Source organism: Halichondria panicea, chromosome 16 (assembly GCF_963675165.1).
Source record: "Halichondria panicea chromosome 16, odHalPani1.1, whole genome shotgun sequence".
In the NCBI taxonomy this organism is placed as follows: Eukaryota; Metazoa; Porifera; class Demospongiae; order Suberitida; family Halichondriidae; genus Halichondria; species Halichondria panicea.
In genome coordinates, this window is record NC_087392.1 from 146,702 (window position 1) to 168,816 (window position 22,115).

General features: G+C 46.4%; 5 protein-coding genes across 5 annotated transcripts; 2 read left to right on the top strand and 3 right to left on the bottom strand.

The window, feature by feature from the left end:
* The first annotated feature begins 17 nt into the window (after positions 1 to 17).
* On the top strand, positions 18 to 6,707 carry LOC135349539 (AP-1 complex subunit gamma-1-like). The gene is made up of 17 exons (XM_064548072.1): positions 18 to 323; positions 397 to 521; positions 580 to 636; positions 743 to 827; positions 1,292 to 1,465; positions 1,573 to 1,662; positions 1,870 to 1,956; positions 2,087 to 2,241; positions 2,400 to 2,654; positions 2,971 to 3,025; positions 4,119 to 4,331; positions 4,736 to 4,968; positions 5,314 to 5,440; positions 5,541 to 5,754; positions 5,938 to 6,107; positions 6,270 to 6,368; positions 6,418 to 6,707. The coding sequence occupies exons 1-17, from the start codon at positions 123 to 125 to the stop codon at positions 6,517 to 6,519; spliced, it is 2,442 nt and encodes an 813-aa protein (XP_064404142.1). The 5' UTR covers positions 18 to 122; the 3' UTR covers positions 6,520 to 6,707.
* A 40-nt stretch (positions 6,708 to 6,747) lies between these two features.
* LOC135349555 (T-box transcription factor T-A-like) lies at positions 6,748 to 8,197 on the bottom strand. Its single transcript, XM_064548090.1, has 5 exons — positions 7,871 to 8,197; positions 7,494 to 7,776; positions 7,260 to 7,439; positions 7,131 to 7,210; positions 6,748 to 7,023 (listed from the first exon to the last, which is right to left on the bottom strand). The coding sequence occupies exons 1-5, from the start codon at positions 8,053 to 8,055 to the stop codon at positions 6,810 to 6,812; spliced, it is 942 nt and encodes a 313-aa protein (XP_064404160.1). The 5' UTR covers positions 8,056 to 8,197; the 3' UTR covers positions 6,748 to 6,809.
* A 42-nt stretch (positions 8,198 to 8,239) lies between these two features.
* On the bottom strand, positions 8,240 to 19,198 carry LOC135349533 (intersectin-1-like). The gene is made up of 26 exons (XM_064548067.1): positions 19,038 to 19,198; positions 18,867 to 18,941; positions 18,584 to 18,647; positions 18,290 to 18,407; positions 17,878 to 18,088; positions 17,418 to 17,671; positions 16,269 to 16,445; positions 16,079 to 16,131; positions 15,507 to 15,909; positions 15,132 to 15,359; positions 14,499 to 14,765; positions 14,267 to 14,440; positions 13,314 to 14,046; positions 12,842 to 13,052; positions 12,632 to 12,788; positions 12,231 to 12,494; positions 11,620 to 11,769; positions 11,265 to 11,505; positions 10,364 to 10,872; positions 10,002 to 10,238; positions 9,680 to 9,820; positions 9,402 to 9,453; positions 9,113 to 9,298; positions 8,729 to 8,910; positions 8,581 to 8,659; positions 8,240 to 8,518 (listed from the first exon to the last, which is right to left on the bottom strand). The coding sequence occupies exons 1-26, from the start codon at positions 19,078 to 19,080 to the stop codon at positions 8,367 to 8,369; spliced, it is 5,361 nt and encodes a 1,786-aa protein (XP_064404137.1). The 5' UTR covers positions 19,081 to 19,198; the 3' UTR covers positions 8,240 to 8,366.
* LOC135349558 (charged multivesicular body protein 2b-like) lies at positions 19,184 to 20,887 on the top strand. Its single transcript, XM_064548093.1, has 6 exons — positions 19,184 to 19,434; positions 19,495 to 19,586; positions 19,665 to 19,808; positions 20,139 to 20,292; positions 20,430 to 20,536; positions 20,667 to 20,887. Exons 1-6 carry the CDS (start codon positions 19,410 to 19,412, stop codon positions 20,766 to 20,768), a joined length of 624 nt encoding a protein of 207 aa, XP_064404163.1. The 5' UTR covers positions 19,184 to 19,409; the 3' UTR covers positions 20,769 to 20,887.
* LOC135349556 (threonylcarbamoyl-AMP synthase-like) lies at positions 20,827 to 22,088 on the bottom strand. The gene is made up of 5 exons (XM_064548091.1): positions 21,891 to 22,088; positions 21,631 to 21,830; positions 21,286 to 21,520; positions 21,034 to 21,176; positions 20,827 to 20,982 (listed from the first exon to the last, which is right to left on the bottom strand). Exons 1-5 carry the CDS (start codon positions 22,020 to 22,022, stop codon positions 20,916 to 20,918), a joined length of 777 nt encoding a protein of 258 aa, XP_064404161.1. The 5' UTR covers positions 22,023 to 22,088; the 3' UTR covers positions 20,827 to 20,915.
* Positions 22,089 to 22,115: the final 27 nt, after the last annotated feature.

The following is a 22,115-nucleotide window of genomic DNA, read 5'->3' on the forward strand; positions in this document are numbered from 1 at the left end:
GGAAAGTGGGAGGGGCACAGGTTGTGAGTGGGTAACATTCACGTGACTTTACAGTACACCAAGTAAAGGAACTACTTCTTCTAGCTATCTCACTACCTGTGCTTGTGTGGAGGTGTGGACAGATGCCTGCTAATCTGAAAGTGCGTGATTTGATACGTGCCATCCGCGCCTGCAAGACAGCTCAGGACGAGAGAGACTTGGTCAATAAGGAGTGTGCCTCTATTAGAACCTCCTTCAAGGGTGAAGACAGTGATGCCAGGGCCAGAGATGTGGCTAAACTCCTCTATATACACATGATGGGATATCCCTCACACTTTGGGCAGGTACGAAGCGCCCCAAACACACACCACATACCGGACATTCTATATAAATGTATCATTGTATGTTTGTGCTCAGATGGAGTGTATAAAGCTGATAGCGTCTCCACGGTTCTCTGACAAGAGGGTAGGGTATCTGGGGGCCATGCTGCTACTGGACGAGAGGCAAGATGTGCACCTGCTCATAACCAACTCCATGAAGAAGTAAGCTATTGGTGTGAGTGAGTGTACAGAGGCTTACTGCCCACACACACACACACAGTGACATGCATCACCAGGTCCAGTACGTTGTAGGGCTCTCTCTGTGCGTGCTTGGAAGGTGAGTACTGAGAGTAGCTTCCTGCCCCTCACCATACATCCTTATAGCCTTATATAGCATTCGTCATAGTCCTTAATGGTTCATATGTCTTGCTCTGTGTGTGCAGTATCTGCTCTGAGGGAATGAGCCGGGACTTGTCAGGGGAGGTGGAGAAATTGCTCAAATCCTCAAACCCCTACATCGTCAGAAAGGTTTGTAATGCAGTCATAACTCACTCGTAGTGTTTTGTAACTATAGCGTTAAGGTTAGGTTGTTGTGTATAGGCCGTTTATGTAATAGCAGAGCTAATTGTATATTATCAGAGTTCTGATGGTCCAAATTCAATGATTTTATGATTTTCTGAAAGCTTAGAAGGAGCTCTATCAGATGGTATGCTCAAATCCCAAATTTGAAACGGACCATAATTTCCCATTTTCGGAAAAATACCATAGCCCATGGTATTTTGTCAAAAACAGGCCAAAAATAGACTTTTGATTTTAACACATTATCTGAAAGGCCTCTCTCTAAGCTTTCAGAAAAACATATAATTAGGTTACTGGACCAGTGGAACAAAGGCTATGGCCGTTCAAAGATGCTCTATTGACTCTATTAAATAGTGTATGCTGTATGCCTAATAATGGATTATGGTATGTTATGATGATGCCCCGCCCCCCAGGCTGCGTTGTGTGCTGCCCGCATTGTCAACAAGGTGCCTGATCTAATGGAGGTCTATGTGCCCACCACCCGACAGCTGCTCAATGAGAAGAACCATGGCGTCCTCATAACAGGAGTCTGTCTTGTCACAGAGATGTGCTCCGTCAATCCTGACTCTCTTACTCACTTCAGGAGGGTGGGTCTCTTAGCAACCATAGCCACGTACAGTTACTGTTAGGATGTACTGAACATGTGGTAGGGTCAAATTGATGTGATGGGATTTTGGGATTTTTTCCCGTACAGTTTGTCCCAAATCTTGTGAGAATTTTGAAGAATCTGATAATGTCAGGTTACTCTCCTGAGCACGATATCCATGGAGTGTGCGACCCCTTCCTTCAGGTGACACACACACACACACACACACACACACACACACACACACACACACACACACACACACACACACACACACACACACACACACGCACACACACTGTTGACTGTACACAACTCTGAGTTACAATCTTCTAATTTCCAATCTAAAATTTGTGTTCTAAAGTTTGGGAAATGTTTTATAATCTGACCTCTTCCTCTCACTACCTTCAGATCCGAATCCTTCGTCTGCTGCGGCTCTTGGGTAGAGGAGACATGGACTCCAGTGAAGCAATGAATGACATACTCGCACAGGTGGGTGTGGCCACATGTACATGTATTATTGGCTAGGCTAGTGTTGATATTATGCCTCAGGGCGTTATACGTTAATAAAAGCTGTTTGTGTGTGGGATAATTGACCAATATTGACCCCACCCCCTCATAGGTGGCTACCAATACCGACTCTAATAAGAATGTTGGTCATGCCATCTTGTATGAGACTGTGCTCACCATCATGGAGATCAAGAGTGAGAGTGGCCTCAGAGTGCTCGCAGTCAACATACTCGGCAGGTTCCTCTCAAGCACTGACAAGAACGTCAGGTGAGCCCCGGGGAAGTTGTATCATGTATAAGCCCCGGGGAAGCTGTATCATGTATAAGCCCAGGGGAGCTCTATCATGTATAAGCCCGTGGAGTGTAATGTCCACGTGCTGTGTGTACGTGTGTGTATCCCCCATACATCACTATCTCCACTTGTAGGTACGTGGCTCTGAACACACTACTCAAGACGGTGGCTGTGGACTACAACGCTGTACAGAGGCACAGGACCACCATCTTAGACTGTCTCAAAGAGAACGATATCTCCATTCGTCGAAGAGCCTTAGAGCTCTCGTTTGCACTTATTAGTGAGAATAACATCCGCTCTGTGATGAAGGAGTTGCTGGCTTTCCTGGACACGTGTGAGACAGAGTTCAAGTCCTTCATTGCCTCCAAAGTGCTCAGCGCAGCAGAGAGGTGTGAGCATTTAGTAGTGCTAATAGCTTTAATGGGTATTCGAAAAGCATTACATCAATAGTGTTTGAATAGTATTACATTTCCTGTGATTGTCGGTCAAAGCATTGATAATCATTTTGAGCTTACAACCATGTAGGCTAGAATCAAGTTGGGGCACCCAACTTACCCTTTTTAGGATCTGTCTTTACTCAGATCTGCACTAGAATTATTCAGAATCATAACGCTAAATTTAATTTCCCCTTTCAGTTTGGCCCTGATACGATAATTATATGAATATCTGGCTATCTAATTGTGGCTTTACAATTGCTCTCCACAGACACTCCCCCAGCAAGCAGTGGCACATGGACACCATCCTCACCATTCTTATCAAGGTACACTAGCTGGTACATGAAGATGGCTGCTACGCAGAACTTAACCTACTGTAACCCTCCCTACAGTGTACCATGTATATAACCTACTGTAACCCTCCCTCCCTACAGTGTACCATGTACCGTATAGCGCGAAATTTTCGAGGCACTTATATTTCGTGGATTGGCCTCTAAAAACCATTTCGTTGCACAATGTTCGCGGAATAGCTGCTTACCGGAAGCCACGCCTTTAAATCTTTGCATGATAGCAGGTAATTCTAATTAAAGAACACTTTTTGTGGACTTAATTTTCGTGTAGAATTCTAACCCACGAAATCCGCGAAAATTAAGCCCCTCGAAAATTTCGCGCTATACGGTATATAACCTACTGTAACCCTCCCTCCCTACAGTGTACCATGTATATAACCTACTGTAACCCTCCCTCCCTACAGTGTACCATGTATATAACCTACTGTAACCCTCCCTCCCTACAGTGTACCATGTATATAACCTACTGTAACCCTCCCTCCCTACAGTGTACCATGTATATAACCTACTGTAACCCTCCCTCCCTACAGTGTACCATGTATATAACCTACTGTAACCCTCCCTCCCTACAGTGTACCATGTATATAACCTACTGTAACCCTCCCTCCCTACAGTGTACCATGTATGTAACCTACTCTAACCCTCCCCCCTACAGTGTACCATGTATATAACCTACTGTAACCCTCCCCCCTACAGTGTACCATGTATATAACCTACTGTAACCCTCCCTCCCTACAGTGTACCATGTATATAACCTACTGTAACCCTCCCTCCCTACAGTGTACCATGTATATAACCTACTGTAACCCTCCCTACAGTGTACCATGTATATAACCTACTGTAACCCTCCCTCCCTACAGTGTACCATGTATATAACCTACTGTAACCCTCCCTCCCTACAGTGTACCATGTATATAACCTACTGTAACCCTCCCTCCCTACAGTGTACCATGTATATAACCTACTGTAACCCTCCCTCCCTACAGTGTACCATGTATATAACCTACTGTAACCCTCCCTCCCTACAGTGTACCATGTATATAACCTACTGTAACCCTCCCCCCTACAGACTGGAGAGTATATACGAGATGACCTGGTGTCCACCATCATAGCCATTGTGTCAGACAGTGCAGACATTCATGTGTACATAGTACAGCGCCTGTTCACAGCTCTGAGAGAGGACATCAGTCAACAGCCACTCACTCAGGTGGCACTCTGGTCACTAGGGGAATATGGAGACCTCATCATCACTGGTCAGATTGAGGGGGCGGAACCTCTGAACGTGAGTACTACATGTAGCTATTGTTAGAAATGCATTATTTGGTTGTTGTTTTGCCTTGCAAGTGTTATTCTAGTAGGGTCAATTTTTCTGCTGATTTGGCTCATTTGCAAATGGTTTTCACCAGCAAAATATTCTAGTAATACGATAAACGCCCTTGGTGGCATGTAGAATGGTGTTTGTTAACTAGTGCCCCCCCCCATGTTAACTAGTGCCCCCCCCGTTAACTAGTGCCCCCCCCCGTTAACTAGTGCCCCCCCCCCCATGTTAACTAGTGCCCCCCCCCATGTTAACTAGTGCCCCCCCCCATGTTAACTAGTGCCCCCCCATGTTAACTAGTGCCCCCCCATGTTAACTAGTGCCCCCCCCCCGTGTTTGTTAACTAGTGCCCCCCCCCATGTCTGCAGGTGAATGAGGACGAGGTTCTGGACATAGTGGAGCAAGTGTTACAGAGCCCCCAGTCAAGTCAGTCCACACGAGAGTATGCCATCAACGCTGTCATGAAGCTCAGTACTCGCTTCTCTGTCAGTCTGCCTCGTATCAAGGCCATCGTGAGTCGCTACACGGACCATCTGGACATGGAGCTACAGCAGAGAGCTGTCGAGTACTCGGCCATATTTGGGAAACACGATCAAATGAGGTGTGTGGATAGTTTGGCAATGTTCTCCTGTTAGTGGTACCACCCTGTGTGTGTGTGTGTGTGTGTGTGTGTGTGTGTGTGTGTGTGTGTGTGTGTGTGTGTGTGTGTGTGTATGCGTGTGTATGTGTGTGTGCATGTGTGCGTGCGTGCTGTGTGTGTGTGTGCGTGTGTATGTGTGTGTGCATGTGTGCGTGTGTGCGTGCGTGTTGTGTGTGTGTGTGTGTGTGTGTCACATGTCATACGCCCCCTCATATCATTTGTAGCTGGTAAAGGTAGTTAGTTATAGACACTTCATATTTGTACAATGTACTGACAGTACATACTCATGTATTATTACCTCACTAGGACTGGTCTGCTGGAGCGTATGCCAGTCATGAGCACCAAGGCTAGCTCCACGGCTGAGAATGCTGAGCTGCAGATTGGAGAGGGGGTGGGAGAACAGGAGACACAGCCACAGATCACCATGCCAACGGTTCGTCATCACAGAACATGTTCAGCAATGCTGTGGTTATAATTATGACATGTAACTCTCACAGTAATTATAGTGTTTATAGTGTATGTCCATTCTGCAGGGTCAGCAGTCTGAGTTGTTGGATCTGCTGGGAGGGGACTCTATTGCCCCTCCCACCACCTCTCAGGCCCTGCCCACTTCATCAGGTGGTGGTGCTCTCATGGACCTCCTGGGTCTGGATGTGGGACCAAGTGTTCCTCCTCCCTCATCCTCGGCTGGGCTGCTGGACCTACTGGGAGGTGCTCCTACCTCTGCCCCACCCCCTGCTCCCTTAGGTACTACTATGCTAACTATCAGTCATGTGCTCAGAAGTTTCAAAGTGTTGGCCTATTTTCAATCCACAATTTTGTAGTAAACTACCTGCTTTATATAGGCACAGTGTTTTGTACACACACACACACACACACAATAAGAGTAGTATGTTCTATCTCCCAATCATGTCCATTGTTCCCTGTCAGGTGACATACCCAATATGACAGCATTTGAGAAGAATGGACTGAGGGTGGTGTTCACGTTCCAGCGTAGTCTCGACCCCACCACTCCAGCCGTGGTTGCCATCATCCTCAACGCTACTAACTCCACACCCACACCCTTGACTGACTTTGTCTTCCAGTGCGCTGTGCCAAAGGTCAGTCGGTGGTTGTGTGTACATTGATTAGTACATGTACATCGTGTCCAGTGTAATAGCATGTGTGCATGGCCTATGTTGACAGTGTCCCCCCCCCCACACACACACACACACACACACACACACACACACACACACACACACACACACACACACACACAGACGTTCCAGCTTCAAATGCAGTCTCCCAGTGGCAACGTCCTGACCCCTAATTCCTCCAACACTGTCACACAGGTCATCACTATCAACAACCCGGAGAAAGTGAGCCTAACACTGTAGCTCTATAGCATCTCTTACCCCGCCCCCCCAGACCCCGCTGAGGATGCGAGTGAGGATCACATACTCCATCAACGGGAGCCCAGTGCTGGAGCAGGGAGAGCTCAACAACTTCCCAGAACAGCTGTTACTATAGGAACTGGCTCTACCTAGTTCGTGTTTTGTTTTTAAAGCAGCCAATTGAGAGATTTTGTATTACGTTGTCTTATTAATAATTATAGATCACTTGTCTTAGGAATATTTGACTGAAATGTTTTCTTCAATAATAATTATGTATTGTCATGTTCAACTTTGTTCAATGTATATAATTATTGTGTCTTCTTATACATTATGTAGTCATGTAATATCTAATAACATGTAAACGCTGGGGGATGAACAGACAATGCACCTGTGACATAAATAATGACTTGACTGAATGTACATGTATTAACTCTGGTAGGGCGGAGCTGGTACTGGGGAGAATGTGTCATAATAGTCCGGGTAGGGGGGAGGGTAGTGACCGTCACTATAGTAATACGGTGGGAAGTGAGGGGCCTGATGCATGTACCAGGACGATGGTGGTGGTGGTACAGCCTCGGCCTCTACTGGGAGGGGGGCACCTTGGGCCTTTACTGGGCTTGCTTCAGTGGAGCTGGAGGGTCTGCATGAGGAGGAGTGTGATGGAGTAACAGAGCAACTACTCACACATTAGCTAATGTTCTTATTCACATAATACAATATGGCTATCATGGGTACAATGTCACCCACCCTGCAGACGACGATGGCTTGTCTGGGTTGGGCAGGAAAGCTTTAGCAAAAGGATTATGCTTGATCTTCATCTGAGTAATCTACAAACACAAATTTAATACAAACAACAGTAGAGTTGTCATCACCTACCAAGTCGTTCTGGTAGGCTGTAACTGCTATAAACTGTGTCTCGGGTAACTCGTGCTCATATATCTCCAGTGAAGGTGTTGCGTCAGTGCAGCTGGCTTCTGTCTGAGTGTGCCCTTGCTGTGGACACACCTTCACCAGGTATGCTACAGGCTGGTAGCGATGCAAAGACGACAATTTCACCTGCAAAAACGTACATTTTTAGTGTAACGAAATGTTGTCATATTTTGTCCTCACCTTGCCTCCGTCATTGTCCTTGTTTGATAGTTTCAGCTTTGAGAACCCGACTGGACTTTGCTTCATCCATCCTTCCCCAGAGGCCGGGGGGAGCGTGTAGATACAGCCGTCTGTTGGCCCGGCCTCACAAGTCACCCCTCTAATCACCGGCTCACTACCTGTCCACTCTCCATTGAGGAACCGCCAGCGACAGCTGTCCTTGACTCGGAGTGCAAGGAGGAGATGGTACGTTGCCAGAGGGTCTAAATCTTCAAGACTCAACTGGATGAGCGGAAACATCCTCCTGCAAGGATAGTGATAGTCTTACACATGAATAAAAATATCAGCAGCAGGGGATTATGTTAATAATTATGCAGATGTACAGACTGCTATCTCACCTGCCTGCCTTGGTGATAATCATTTCATTGGTATGCTGATGGAACTCTTTCCAGAGCTCCAAGTTGTCTAGCTGCAGTGAGTGTTGCTTTTCTGGGCATGTGCGAGTTGTCTGCTCAGCCAGAGCTGTGTCTAGCTGCACTAGACTGACTTCACCTTGTTGCAGAGCCTCCTGGAAACACTCCATACTGTAGCAGCTAGCTATAATTAGTTCACTCCAAAGCTAGATAGTTCAGCAAGCTATAGAAAGCACACATCTTCTTTGCACAATCATATTCTCCATATTAGTCTAGCTGGCTCCTCCACTGTTATTCTTGTCATTTATAATTATGAATAATAAGGTCATGTATTTATTAGGTACATGCAACATGTTGAGAATGCTAATGAATATAGAATATACACACACATAACTATCAATGTAATACACACAGAAAAAACATTGTTAAAAGATTTGATTTTGTGTAAAAGTGTCTTGTCTACCTATAAGTATTTTGAGTGTTACAAAAGCAAATCTGAAGCTTTTAGTTCTAATTCAATCTTTAGTTCAATCTCTCCCTTGGCAACGTCCTCCAGTAGCAACCGTTTAGTCCAGGGACTGTCCCCATCTCTGAACAAGTCCTTTAGTGACAACTTGGCAGCACCGAGGAAATCTGGAGGGGAGGAGGGATGCTAGGGTAGCCATTGTAGGTAATGTCGGTGTGTGTGAGCTCACCATTTGGAGAGAAGAGGTCTTTATCAAACACAGATACTTCCAACTCATCCTTGTTGATGTCATGCACATAGAACTCCAACTGTGTAGAACAATCACAGCAGCACATAATAATGGCTACATTAGAGGGCTAGCACAACAGTTGACTTACTGTGTGGTTCCACTTTGGGTTGAGGGAGAGGGGTACAGTGGGTGTGGTCTGCTCTTGCTGCCTACCCAGTGTCAGGACACAGAATGGATCACTCTTGCCGTTGGGGTCCTTGGCCAGTAAGTCAGAGGCCTCCACCACCGTCACCTTCAGGAACCCAACACTGTCCTTCATTGTACGCAGTCCTGGACGGAGGAATGCGTGTACTAGTACTATGCTAGTGAAAAACCTTTACAAATGAGCCAAATCAACTGATACATTGATACCTAAGTATTGTAATCAGGATCGATTGTGATGTCATACAAGCACTGTATGGGTACATTTGCGATCTTATTATAGGAAAGCCTCATCACCACTTCCAGCCCCTGTACTCCACACACCACTCACTCTGTTCCCTCTTCTCTCTCTCCATCTTCTTCTTAGTGGTGACAAAGTCCAGACAAGCCTTTGTGATGATCTTGAGCCATTGATCTCTCTTATGATCACTGTCTGCCCTCAGAGGAATGTCTTTGTCTGCCCTCAGAGGAATGTCTTTGTCCTCTGAACCATGTGTCAGTAGGAACACGGACGGCCCTGTGTGAGGTGTGGAGTTGGTGAGGAGTGTGTGAGGTGTGGAGTTGGTGAGGAGTGTGTGTGGGTGTGGAGTTGGTGAGGTGTGAGGGTGTTAGGAACTCACCGTACTGATCGTTTGAACCTTTCTTCACTCGTAGAGTCTCCAACAGGAAGGGCTGCACACACACACACACAGTGTGTTATTATGAGGCACATGTACAGCACATATATACATGCAGGAAGTGGTCCTATCAAAGCTGTGGATTTGACACATCCTAACCATATGATAGGCCTGCCAAATAGCTACAAAATACATTTTTTAGACTAGAAATTGGACGCTCGTAACTCAAGTTATGGACAATAAATTTCACAAATACAACAACATAGAATACACTAAGTCACCTGGCGATACATCTGGAACTCGTTCTTGCCAAAGGGCTCGAGGTCAGTGGGTGCAGCTGCTCGTGGGAAGAATAGCTTTGGTTTGACCATGAGCAGGAAATCGTTGAATAGAAACGCCAACACATCCTTAGCACCACGAATCTGGGACAAGCACAACACACACAATCACAAACAATATATATGTATGGAAACAGTGTGTGAACAGGATGGTCCTGTACTACTACATGTAGGTAGGATTGAAGCTTAGCAAATCTTCCCAAGGAGCTGAAAATCACATCTTCTTAATTAACTATTCAAAATCCATCCACACACACACGCACACCTTGAACAGCTTCCCCCAGTGTAGCAGTCGCCGGGAGCCCATGAAGTTAGTGGCAGAGTTGAAGACTAATCTCTCATCTAGAGAGAAATGGATGTGTGTCTGTAGCCATTCGAGTTGTTCCGTGTTCTCTTTACGTCTAACGGCCTCGTTGACTTGATCACACAGCTTCTCAGCATGGTCCAGTGCCTTACGGAGGTCATCATGATCGAACTCTCCCTCCTCAGTATAGCTCAGGATCTGAATGGCAGGAGGTAGCAGTACTAACAAACCTGGTACAATACAACATCTAAAATCTTAAGTGATAATCCTCTTTTTAAAGACAAAGAAATTCAGCTAAATTATCAGGGGCAAGATAAACTGACCCTCTTAATGAGGAGGGGGTACTTGGTGACCCTCTGCATGGGCTTGAGGAGGAAGCTGCTCAGGGGAAGTCCCCCAGTACGACTGTCTGTCTTGCATTTCTGCTCAAACTCTCTAAACGTCGGGTCACTTGACTTCTGCTGGAGGAGGGTACATGCGTTGAGCTGACAGCTGCACCAGCGGACGTGTGGAGTTAGCTCTGGTATCTGATTGACCAGGACATCTCCGATACTCTTGACAATGGCCCCAGAAGTTCTGAGTCGAACCATAAAAGCTTTAAGAAGCTCTCCACTACATTTGATGAGCTCGTCCCAGTTGACCATCACCTTGGCGATGTCCTCCTCTGAGAGAGCGTTGGTTTCATACATTGGATCAAAGAATACTTCTTTGACTAGTTTGAGACTTGTGGTGTAATGACGTTCAGAGGTGAGTAGCTCAAAGATGGCTTCTTGTCTCTTTCTCTCTTGATCAGTGACGGCAGCTAGTACCTCACTGCTTACCGAGTCAGCCCCTGTGTGTGTGTGTGTGGGTGTGGGATAGTGTGTGTGTGTGTGTGTGTGTGTGTGGTGTGTGTGTGTGGTGTGGGTGTGGTGTGTGTGTGTGGTGTGGGTGTGTGTGTGATAGTGTAGCCTTACAATATCACAAATACACGGAAACCTTATATCATGCCATTCATTGTAATGCTTCAACAATGCTTCAACATAACGATGCATTTCACTACATGAACCACCACTACCACATCAACCAACAATGCCATTAATTCATAATTAACTCCACTTGCACACACAGCAGTGAGTGCGCTAGCAGATGTTCAAATTTACCACACACAAGACTAATGAATGATTATATTGATGGGATAGTGTCTATAGCTAATGAATATTGTTACAGTATGAATTCACACACATCTAGTGGGCTCTGCGGAGGGGGCTTGCTCCATGAGAGGCTGGACATAGTTGGAGGGGAAGAGTCCAGACTCTCCATTGAGCTCCCCTCTCCACCAGTCACCGTCCTTACTGAGCACTGTCACCACGCTGCCTTTGGGAAAGCTCAACTCATCTTCTGATTGGGCGCTGTACGTGTAGAGTGCCAACACGAGGTTCTCAGACCCCCCACTAGGGCGGTCCTCCAGGACCTCCAGCAGAGGCTGTGGGGGGGGAGGGTTGAATTGATAAAGTCAAACACTTGAGGCTTAGCCACATTAAACGGAGCAAATAGTACAATTAATGTGCATATTGTGTGTCTAGTGACAGTGACTCACACTCTTTGCTCTGATTGGTTGATTGTTTGTGCTGTTCTTCTTGTGTCCCAGTGGCTCTACCCTATTGGCTGGGAACCATCCTCTCATTCGCTGCCTCCCTCGTACTTGTTGCTCCCCCTCCCACCAGCCATTGCTAGCTTGCTTGGACACCTGCGCACACACACACACACACACAATATAACAGATATAGCCTTAGGCACTACAATAATGCCACATGTTGTAACAAGAAACTGGAAAAATAAGCAGAACGGACAGTAGAATGGAAATTGGAACTTTCTACTTCCATTCTACTGTCTTTCAACAGCCGTAACTTGATCCGATTTTCAAAATTTTATGATTTTCTGAAAGCTTAGAAAGAGACCTTTCAATTGATGTATTTCGATCCAGAATTTCGTCCGGGCCTTAATTTGTCATTTTTCGGCCTTGGACCATGGGCTATTTATTATTCATGGTATGGCCAAATTGACAAATACTTTTATCCCCTAAATATGAAAATTAATGACACCATTTGAAAGGTATCTTTCTAAGCTTTCAGAAAATCAAAAAATCATTGAAATTGGATCCACGGAATTCAAGTTATGGCAGCTGAAAGATTTCCCGAACCATTATACCTTGATAAGATCTCCAGGCAGCAGAGAGAGTTGCCCATCCTTCAGAGCCTGGAATGCCACCACCACTTTAGCAACAATGGGTTTAGTGAGGCTGTTCACTTCACCCTGTGTGGGGGCGGGTTGTGGAGTGGGTGTGGTCTCTAGGGGGGAGCTCTGTGAGCGTGGGGGGGCCAACTCGTAGCGAGGCTGGACGTAGTTAGAGGGAAAGCTTCCAGCCACTCCATTCAATACTCCACTCCACCAGTCACCCTCACACACCGTCACCTGCAGCCATCGTGGTTAGTAAAGACACAGTTTTGATTACTTAGGCGCTAAAAAAGAATGATCAAAGCTTTCCATTCTCATAATTGGGCACTTAAAAAATTAGTAGTTACTATCAAGACAAGTCACAAGACTCGTACCTCGATTACATCTCCTGCTCTGAAGTTGAGGTCTCCCTCGGCTGCATTCTCGTAGTCGTAGATAGCCTCGTACACCTGATTGATCGGAGCATTCTGATTGGTCGACTCAGCCAGAGGTAGCAATGGAGCAACGGTAGCAGCAGCCTCTGATATTAAACTGAGTGAGGATAAGGATTATAATAGCAAGAGATCAACACAACAGCGTCTCACCTGTCCTCCTCAGTGGTTGTCTTGTCGTCTTTGGTTTCCTCCAATTTGACGAATGTCCGTGGGAACCATCCGACCTGCCCATCCCTCTCCCCTGACCACCACTTGTCTCCCTGCTGTACGATGGCAATCCTCTCATCCTTCACAATCGAGAGGTGGTTGTCCTTTGACCCCTGCCACGAGAACAGCACTGTCGCCATCAAAGTGGGCGGGGCTAGAGAAGAGAAAGTAGCATATACAATCATTCGTAGACTACACGTGGGATCAAGCTAAAACATGTATTCAGTAGCTCCAACAGATACATGTACCGATCAAATGGTGTGCTTGGATCAAATACATAAATTGTCGACCAAAACCAAAGCTAAGGCGTGGCCTTGTGTTCTTTTTCCAACTGAGGCCTTTGGTAACTAACTACATTTGCAAGCATTGCCTTGCATGAAAGGTACCAACTAAACACACACAAACTATCACTCACATAGAACTCTCTCCTCTGCGATAACTTCAGTCTCGACCTTTGTCTCCTCCTGTAGATATGACTCCGGTGCCCACCCACTCTCCCCGCTAGCGACAATACTGACCATGAGCCAGCCAGGGGGTGCAGTTACAGAGGGGTCAGAGGTCACCAGGTCACCCTCTTGTAAGTTCACTTCACTCGGGTCGGTTGTTTCGTAGTTGAACACTGCACGATAGCGCACTTGATGGGCTTCACCAGTTGAACTTTGACCCATGTCGGAGGTTGGAACTTGTTGGGTTTCAGCAATTGAACTTTGACCTGTGTCGGAGGTGGGTACAACGGATTTTTTGGGGCCTGTTAGAGAACGGGGGATGGCGTAGATTGCCGAGTCATCAGAAATGTGTTGGTCTTCGGAAAATGGCGACACTTCCACACCTCCATCACCAGTAGGGCTGACCACCACATGGTCGATGATAGGGGGTGGGGTCTCGTTGCCAGCCCCGCCCACTTCTGGCTTGATGGGTGTGAGGATCTGAGAAGTATCTTGTTTGAATTGACGAGCACCAACTAAAGTACCAGTCGATCTACTGTCCCAAGATGACATGAGATCTACGAGCTTGTTAGAGGTGGGCGTGGCTGTTTCCTTGTATGGCTGCGGGGGAGCGGGGCGTGGCTTGATGATATTCTTGAGTCTGTGAGCATAGGGGAGTGGCTTGGAGGGTGGGGCTCCGTCAGAGAGCTTCTTGTCAGACTCCTGTGTACATAAACAATGTAACAACAAACCATGGAATATAGAGTACAAGAGAGTACATTCTTGTGGTGGTTCTAAAGGCTGGGCACTACAGTCCCTCACACATAAGCCACATGGGCACTATAGTCCCTCACACATAAGCCACATGGCTAATATGGTGGATCTTGTAACGCTAAGCATATAAATGAATTGTGGAAAATTTCACAAAGAGAACACAACACACCTTTTCCAGCAGCTTCTGTTTCCGCGCCTGAAGCTCCTGCACCTTCCGCAACACTTCCTTGTCCTTTGCTGCCTCCTCCTTCTTGCTCTTTTTGGTCAGTGCGGGGCTGTTTGAGGAAGGAGGTGTGGCCTTCTTAGCGGTGGGGGGAGAGGACTTGGCTGCACTCAGGTCCGCCTGCAGAAACATGAGAGTATAAAGAACGCCATTGTATCAATGTGTATAGTGTACACACCATAACAGAGTCCAGAGCAGCTTTCTTTTTAGCCATTTCTTGGTCTCTTTTGATCTTAACCAGCCTCTCCTCTCGTCTAGCTCTCTCCTCAACCTCTCGTTGGATCCTCTCCTGCTCTTCCCTCTTCCTGCGTTCCTCCGCTGCTCTCTGCTCTCGTTCCTCTGCCTCTCGTTGTTGCTTCTCCTGACACGCCCGCTTACGAGTGTCCACCAAGATACTCAGCTGGTGAACTTTGATCTCCTCCGACTGGTGGGTGGAGTTTAGACCCTGTGTGGAGAAGTGGTGTGACCTCAGTTACCGCTAGCATAGTAACCAAAAAATGCTACTACTGGATCCAATTTCAACATTTAATTCTGAAAGCTTCTTTCAAATGGTATCATCAATGTTCATGAGATGACAGAATTTGCCAATTTCAGCCAAATACCCATGGTCAAAGGCCGAAATATGATAAATTACGGCCCCAACCGAATTTTGGATTTCAACACATCATTTGAAAGGTCTCTTTCTAAGCTTTCAGAAAATCATAAAATTGTTGAAATTGGATCAATGATACAAAAGTTATGGCTGCTGAAAGATGTTCAAGTACATGACTGTACATAATGTACGTACATTGTGTACATGTAACACCCCCACCTTCAGAATGTGCTGGTACTCCAGGAAGGAGGACCTTAGTTTGTCAGCCTCTTCTCTGTTGTGAGTTAGGTTGGTCCTCAGACCAGCCATCAGTGCAGCCAGACCCATCACCTGATCATTGAGGGCCTTCCTGGACAACTGAAAATCAGAACCCTCTGCTCGCTGCTCTAGGCTAGACTGTAGTGCACCTCGTTGTTGGTGAAGAGAGAGCACTTGTGCCTGAAGACTCTGTGTGTGTGGTGTGTGTGTGGGGGGGGGGGCTAGAGCTAGTGATAGCTGTACATGTGGGCATAAGAAATTGTCATTAGCTCACAGTGAACATGTACAAAAGATATTGTATTTTTCAACCCACGATTAAAAGGGGGGGGCACTTACATTTAGTTCTCCCCGTGCCTTCCGCAACTCCTCCAGCCGCACTTCCCTGGACAACTGCAGTGTCCTGATGACCTTGCCTATCTCCACACAGGCCATCCTCTGCCTCTCAACGCTGGCTTGTGTCCCAAGGCGTCGCTGGTCCAACACCATCAGTTCCTGCTCCAGCCTCAAGTGCTGGTCTTTCAATATCTGTAGGGAATTTCTCTCCTTGATACGTTCCCCTTCCAGCTCAGCTTGTCTCCTCCTGGCCCATTCTTCCTTCCTCTTTCTCTCCATCTCTCTTTGGGCGACTTCTCTTTGGAGCGCTAGTTTCTGCATTTGTAAAACGCGCTCTTTTTCGATCTCCATGGCTTTTTGTCGCTGCCTCTCTAGCTCAGCTTGGCGAGCTTGTTCTGCCTCACGCCTGCAGGGAATAGCATCATGTGATAGCATCATGTGATAGCATCATGTGATAGCATCATGTGATAGATCTCTAACAGAGCTACATACACTGGGAGTGTGTACTCCTACAACGACTGTAGACATGGCATCACACATTATGATTATGGTACATGTACACTCGTGCTACTTACTCTTGTTGCAACCTTCTTTCTTCCTCTTCTCTTCGTCTCCGTTCTTTCTCAGCCTGCCACACACAACAATACACTGGTCAGTCATGTGCCCAGAACACACACACACACACAACAATACACTGGTCAGTCATGTGCCCAGAATGTTAGCAGTGGCTATTTCCAATCCTAAATCACACTACTGTCCACTCACAGTGATCCTCTCCTGCTCTTCCTGTAGTGCCCTGCGTCTTCGCTCCAGTTCCATCCGTCCAGCCTCAAAATTATTCTTCCTCCTGTCCTCGAATGTCCTCCCAGTGTCTTCAGAGGAGGTGGTGCTCTGTCTACTGGCCCAGTCCGCGGGGTCAATCACACTCGACCTCTTCTCCAGCTGTGTCAGTGATGGGGGGGGGATGGGTTACTTCCAGGATTAGTCACCGTACACACATTAGTTAGGTATCTCACTTATGTGCACAAACACACAACGTAGTACATGTACTCATGCAGTGTGATTGTGTGCGTAGTACATGTACTCATGCAGTGTGATTGTGTGCGTAGTACATGTACTCATGCAGTGTGATTGTGTGCGTAGTACATGTACTCATGCAGTGTGATTGGAGCGTAGTACATGTACTCATGCAGTGTGATTGGAGCGTAGTACATGTACTCATGCAGTGTGATTGGAGCGTAGTACATGTACTCATGCAGTGTGATTGTGTGCGTAGTACATGTACTCATGCAGTGTGATTGTGTGCGTAGTACATGTACTCATGCAGTGTGATTGTGTGCGTAGTACATGTACTCATGCAGTGTGATTGGAGCGTAGTACATGTACTCATGCAGTGTGATTGGAGCGTAGTACATGTACTCATGCAGTGTGATTGGAGCGTAGTACATGTACTCATGCAGTGTGATTGGAGCGTAGTACATGTACTCATGCAGTGTGATTGGAGCGTAGTACATGTACTCATGCAGTGTGATTGGAGCGTAGTACATGTACTCATGCAGTGTGATTGGAGCGTAGTACATGTACTCATGCAGTGTGATTGGAGCGTAGTACATGTACTCATGCAGTGTGATTGGAGCGTACACAACCATGTGAGTTATGGCCACACAACAACTGACTACATTCAATCATTGTAAACAGCTTGATAGAGCAAGAGCAGCTACTGTTAGCAATTCAACAGCTTGATAGAGCAAGAGCAGCTACTGTTAGCAATTCAACAGGGACAAGTGTATAATGATATCACACATGGTTGGAACAAGCACCGCTAGATAAAAATATCCACCTCTTAGGTCTACATTACAAGACAATGTGTGAGAATGAGGATTGAAATAAACGACCACTTAGTTACCCACTCACTGGTCTATCTGCCCTCGTGGGTGTGTGTGCCTTCCTGTCAATGGTGGCGTACTTGGTGGGTCCAGGGTACAGCTCAGCGGGTAGTGTACGAGGTAGAGTGAGACCAGACTTCACCCTCTCAGCTAGATGCATGGCCACAACAAACTCCTCACAGGCTAGGTGGCCGTCTTGGTTGACATCGACCAGCTCCCATATCTTTGCCAGTACACCAGTGTGGAGTCCAGTCTTGGCAAACATAGGTGCTGCTTCAGCACCTGTAGGTACAATGTAGTGCAGATACAATGTAGACTGTCTGAAACCACCATTAGACATAGACACACCAACCAGCCAAACATCTAGTCTGATGACATGTACAGTACTTGTATACTTGTGGAGTGTAAACTGTGTACAGTACTTGCAGAAAGGGGCGTATTATTGCTTACATAATGTCTATACTTGTTTGTAAGTTGATTTGGCTGACCTGAGAGTTTTCCAGTATTTCTTTTGTCGAGTGTATTGAACTGCATAGTGTATCTACGTCGGTCCTGAGTTGAGAGGGACCACCCCTCCTTCATTGTCGCCATGGATACACCCACCCCCACTCCGAGGGGTGGAGTTTGCTGTCTCAGTATTTTCGGAGAGGCCCATGATTGAGAGAGAGGGTTCACTGAGGTTGTCGGGAATGAGGCAAACTGGACACGGGGAAATACACAAGTGTATAGAATGTTTTGGATAAAGTAGCTCTTAGTAATGTAAACCAAAGCAACGCATGACTGCACATGTGCATTAGCAAGGAGCTGTCCATTCAGCACAGACTAGTGTACCACCCACACCACACCACACACTCACGCCCACCACACACTCACACCACCCACACCACACCACACACTCACGCCAGTAGCTGGTAGGGAGGTGTTGAGGGACTCTTGTTTGGCATGTCTTATGAGAGTCAGTGCCATGAGGAACTGAGGCTGATTGATACGGCCATCACCATCTTGATCCACCGATGTCCTGAGGGGAGGGGCAGTTACACCAGCTAACAGTACGACTACACCCACACCACACTCCCGCCCACACCACACACTCCCGCCCTTGGTCCACCGATGTATTGAGAGGAGAGTTACACCCACTCCACAATCAAAGGACACACTACTAACAGTACGCCCACACCACACACTCCCACCCACCATATCTGCGCCAGCCTCTGCTGTGGGAGACCTGACGATCGGAAAGTCAGTCTGACTTGCTCTCCTACAATGAACAAGAAAGGAAAACATGAATGAACAGGAAATCATCTTTTGAGCGATATCCTTGTTATTGGGAGTGTTTGGAAATACATTGCACACCAAACAGGAGGATTAGTATTAGTCAGGAGTTCATCGTAGCGTGGTTTGTACTACAACTGCCATTCCGATACTCCTCTTCCTGATGGTACATGTAGCTAGTGTGAGGGTGGACACGCCCACTCACCAGTGAGGAGTCCATTGACGGGGGAGAGGGAATGGAAGATGGCCTCATCATTTGGAGGCGTGGCACCTCCAAAAGCTGCACACAATCATACATACATGGCATTTCCATACTCTGACATACGTAGTAGTGTGTGTGTGTGTGTGGGTGTGTGTGTGGGTGCGTGTGTCTCACCTCCTGGGATCCCCCGCAGTGTAGACCACCCTCCAGTACTCATACTTACACAAGCTGCTCTGTACTATACTGTGGGGCAAGCTAGTTCATGTACCACATCTCTTGATCTGATAAGCAGTCTCTATAATAATTTCACGTGATTATAGCTACACCCATCTCTTTAAAGATTGTGCTGAGTCAGCAACTAGACTGTAAGAGCATCACATCACATGTTGGAACTGGAACTAAAGGAATAACACATAACACAGTGATACAGCCATTCTCAGAGTGTCACAAGATCAGTAGCAGCCAGCCCTGTCAACAGGAGAAAGAAAAGTCTGTTTTGTTAACATTTCAATATCCTCAACACGTACGTCACACCTCACCGTGTCGATGTTCCGAAAGCCAGATCCAAAAGGTATATATAAACTATAGTGACTAGACTGTGTTCATACGATGATTGTGTATTCCACTTTAGAGCAGATGCGTGCTCAACAGCGCGTGCTACGCAAGACCACCCGAGATCTAGAGAGGGACAGACACTCACTGGAGCGTCAGGAGAAAGCTTTGGTGAGGACTCCATACCCGCTATCCTCATTCTTTGTGCTCTGTGAATATCACATGACTATATCAATCGCTCATATATAGGAGACAGAGATTAAGAAGGCAGCCAGACGAGGAGATAAGCAGGCTTGCGGAGTCTACGCTAAACAGCTGGTCAGACTGAGACAACAGAAGACCAAGTCGATGAGTCTCAGCTCAACCATCACCTCCACAGGTCACCAAATGAAGGTACTGTGTGTCTGTTGGATAATAACGATATCATTATGGGCCTGTGCATTCTCACAATTAAAATATGTAGCTCTTTGAAAGTCTATCTAATGATGTGTTGAGATGCCTTTCAGATCGAGATATTCCATTATCAAGCATGGGCTATTATATTTGCTTATAGCTTGTACACAAAATAGAAGTTCATAAGTACATGTACATACAGTTGCTGAAAAACTTTTTGTTTACATTGTGCATACAAATGACGGTAGGCTTGACAGTGAAAGTATAAGCTCTCCCACAGTTCAACTCTTACTGTATTTACGATTGTGTGCTTAATTGTTGTGCTTGCAGGCTATGGAGAGCCAAGCTAAGATGGCAGCGGCCATGGGGTCTACTGCAAAGGCAATGGGAGCCATGAACAAACAGATGAAAGTGGAGGACATACAGAGCACTATGATGAACTTTGAGAGGGAGTCTACCAAGATGGATATGGCAGGAGAGCTCAGTGAGTAGTGGGAGGTGGCATTTCCTTAATATACTTAAAAGTTGGTACCTTAATGCAATAACATGTTCTCACACATGCGTCCCTCACAACACTCCCACCACACACACACACACACACACACACACACACACACATAGTGGACGACACTCTAGACTCGCTTCTAGCTGGCTCGGATGATGAAGCTGAGGAAGATGCTGTCATCACACAAGTACTAGACGAGATTGGCATAGACATTACGAGAAAGGTAATTCAAACACCTATGCAGCCATAGGTATCTCCAATCTCCACTATTATCCCTAGAAATGATTCCCAAAGTATTAAAGGTCTTGTACTTGTGTAGCTGTCATGTTATAACTTGACCCCCCCCCCTTCAGCTTGATGGAGTGGGTGTGGCCAACAAGCCGCTGAGTCATGGAGAAGCAAGCTCCTCCAAGAGTGATGACCTTACGGACAGATTACGACAGTTGCATAGTTAGCCAGCCATCTTGTGGACACTCTCACAACACATTTTATCCTGTCGTTATATTTAGCAAATTAGTATAATAATTAATTATTGTGCAAATGTCTTGAAAGATAATTTTATTGATTGAACAAACATTAATCTGGCTACTAACTACTGGCTACTAACTACTGCCTGTCTCTGTTAGTCCACACTTGTCCCTGAGTATCTTCACAACATGATCATAGGAACTGCAGTAAAGAGGATAATAGTTAATTAGTAGCTTGTAATTAGCTAATCACCTTCCGTTTCTGACGATCTTGAATGCCCCCTGTGTGGCCAGATGGACTACAGTGGACCCACTTCTACTGGACACCCTCTCATCTTCAACTATCCTACCACCATCAACAACAAGGTCCAGGTTAGGCCACAGCTCCTTGAACTCCTGCACAAGGAGAAAACATCTGTATGGTATGGATTCAACATGAAGGGTAGTTTGATAAATAATTATGTGAGGAATGTTTCATCAAAAGCATTATGTTTAGTACCCATACCTCTACAGCTAGAGTGCTCCTAGTGTCACTGATGTTGGCGCTGGTGAGGGCTATGGGATAGCCACACTCTCGTACCAGCTGGCGTATGAAGTCATGGTCCGGTATCCTCACTCCAACAAGGGACGTGTCAGGATTGAGTGCAGGGGGGAGGGAGGAACGTCTCTCAAACACAAGTGTCACTTGACCAGGGAGCAGTTGTTCCAGTACCTCCCTACCCACAGTCACATTAGCCCATCTGCATGAACCACACAAATTATAAGACATTAATTAATAATCTTAAAAAGATGGACTTTGGAATTATCAGTTGTAATGAGTGAGAAGACTCAAGTTGGATAAATCTCTTACTTGTCCACATCATCCAGATCACCGACACAGATGGCGATGGGTTTGCCTTTATTTCGACCTTTAATCTTGTACAATCTCTCAATACCTTGTACAGAGTTCACGGATGCTGCAATACCATATATGGTGTCCGTTGGGAGAGCGACCACACCTCCAGAGTTGAGCACAGCTGCTCCCTCCCTCACAATACGATCAATGGGTTCCTGTGTGGAGGAGAATATAATATGAAGTATCATGTTGTATTCATCGCAACAATGACTCACTTCGCTGATTTTGAGTATTTTTGCCGCCATTGATGAGCTCCTCAGCCTCCTGCAGTTGAGTGCTTGTGCTTGTACCAGGAGTCCCGATCTGCTACAACTGAATAGACGGCTGCACCATGCACAACTGATCATTTATACACGGGAGACAAGTCATTGCACCACCATTGCATTGTATTGCAATAATGTGCCCCCTCGATCCAATTCCCAAATGTCGCGGGGGTAAGA

What these genes read in the sequence shown, in the direction of transcription:
- LOC135349533 (XM_064548067.1), bottom strand. Translation starts at nt 19,080, where the DNA reads ATGAGTACTGGAGGGTGGTCTACACTGCGGGGGATCCCAGGAG. An exon ending in AGGCACGGGGAGAACTAAAT is followed by an intron (nt 15,360 to 15,506) that starts GTAAGTGCCCCC and finishes CCACACACACAG; the next exon opens with AGTCTTCAGGCACAAGTGCT. An exon ending in AACCAATCAGAGCAAAGAGT is followed by an intron (nt 11,506 to 11,619) that starts GTGAGTCACTGT and finishes CCCCCCCCACAG; the next exon opens with CCTCTGCTGGAGGTCCTGGA.
- LOC135349558 (XM_064548093.1), top strand. Translation starts at nt 19,410, where the DNA reads ATGTTCCGAAAGCCAGATCCAAAAG. An exon ending in CCGAAAGCCAGATCCAAAAG is followed by an intron (nt 19,435 to 19,494) that starts GTATATATAAAC and finishes ATTCCACTTTAG; the next exon opens with AGCAGATGCGTGCTCAACAG. An exon ending in GCATAGACATTACGAGAAAG is followed by an intron (nt 20,537 to 20,666) that starts GTAATTCAAACA and finishes CCCCCCCTTCAG; the next exon opens with CTTGATGGAGTGGGTGTGGC.
- LOC135349556 (XM_064548091.1), bottom strand. Translation starts at nt 22,022, where the DNA reads ATGATCAGTTGTGCATGGTGCAGCCGTCTATTCAGTTGTAGCAGATCG. An exon ending in GATCTGGATGATGTGGACAA is followed by an intron (nt 21,521 to 21,630) that starts GTAAGAGATTTA and finishes TGGTTCATGCAG; the next exon opens with ATGGGCTAATGTGACTGTGG. An exon ending in AAGATCGTCAGAAACGGAAG is followed by an intron (nt 20,983 to 21,033) that starts GTGATTAGCTAA and finishes TCTTTACTGCAG; the next exon opens with TTCCTATGATCATGTTGTGA.
- LOC135349555 (XM_064548090.1), bottom strand. Translation starts at nt 8,055, where the DNA reads ATGGAGTGTTTCCAGGAGGCTCTGCAACAAGGTGAAGTCAGTCTAGTG. An exon ending in CAGCCTACCAGAACGACTTG is followed by an intron (nt 7,211 to 7,259) that starts GTAGGTGATGAC and finishes TTGTGTTTGTAG; the next exon opens with ATTACTCAGATGAAGATCAA. An exon ending in AAGCCATCGTCGTCTGCAGG is followed by an intron (nt 7,024 to 7,130) that starts GTGGGTGACATT and finishes CTCCTCATGCAG; the next exon opens with ACCCTCCAGCTCCACTGAAG.
- LOC135349539 (XM_064548072.1), top strand. Translation starts at nt 123, where the DNA reads ATGCCTGCTAATCTGAAAGTGCGTGATTTGATACGTGCCATCCGCGCC. An exon ending in CTCTTACTCACTTCAGGAGG is followed by an intron (nt 1,466 to 1,572) that starts GTGGGTCTCTTA and finishes TTTCCCGTACAG; the next exon opens with TTTGTCCCAAATCTTGTGAG. An exon ending in GTGCTCAGCGCAGCAGAGAG is followed by an intron (nt 2,655 to 2,970) that starts GTGTGAGCATTT and finishes TGCTCTCCACAG; the next exon opens with ACACTCCCCCAGCAAGCAGT.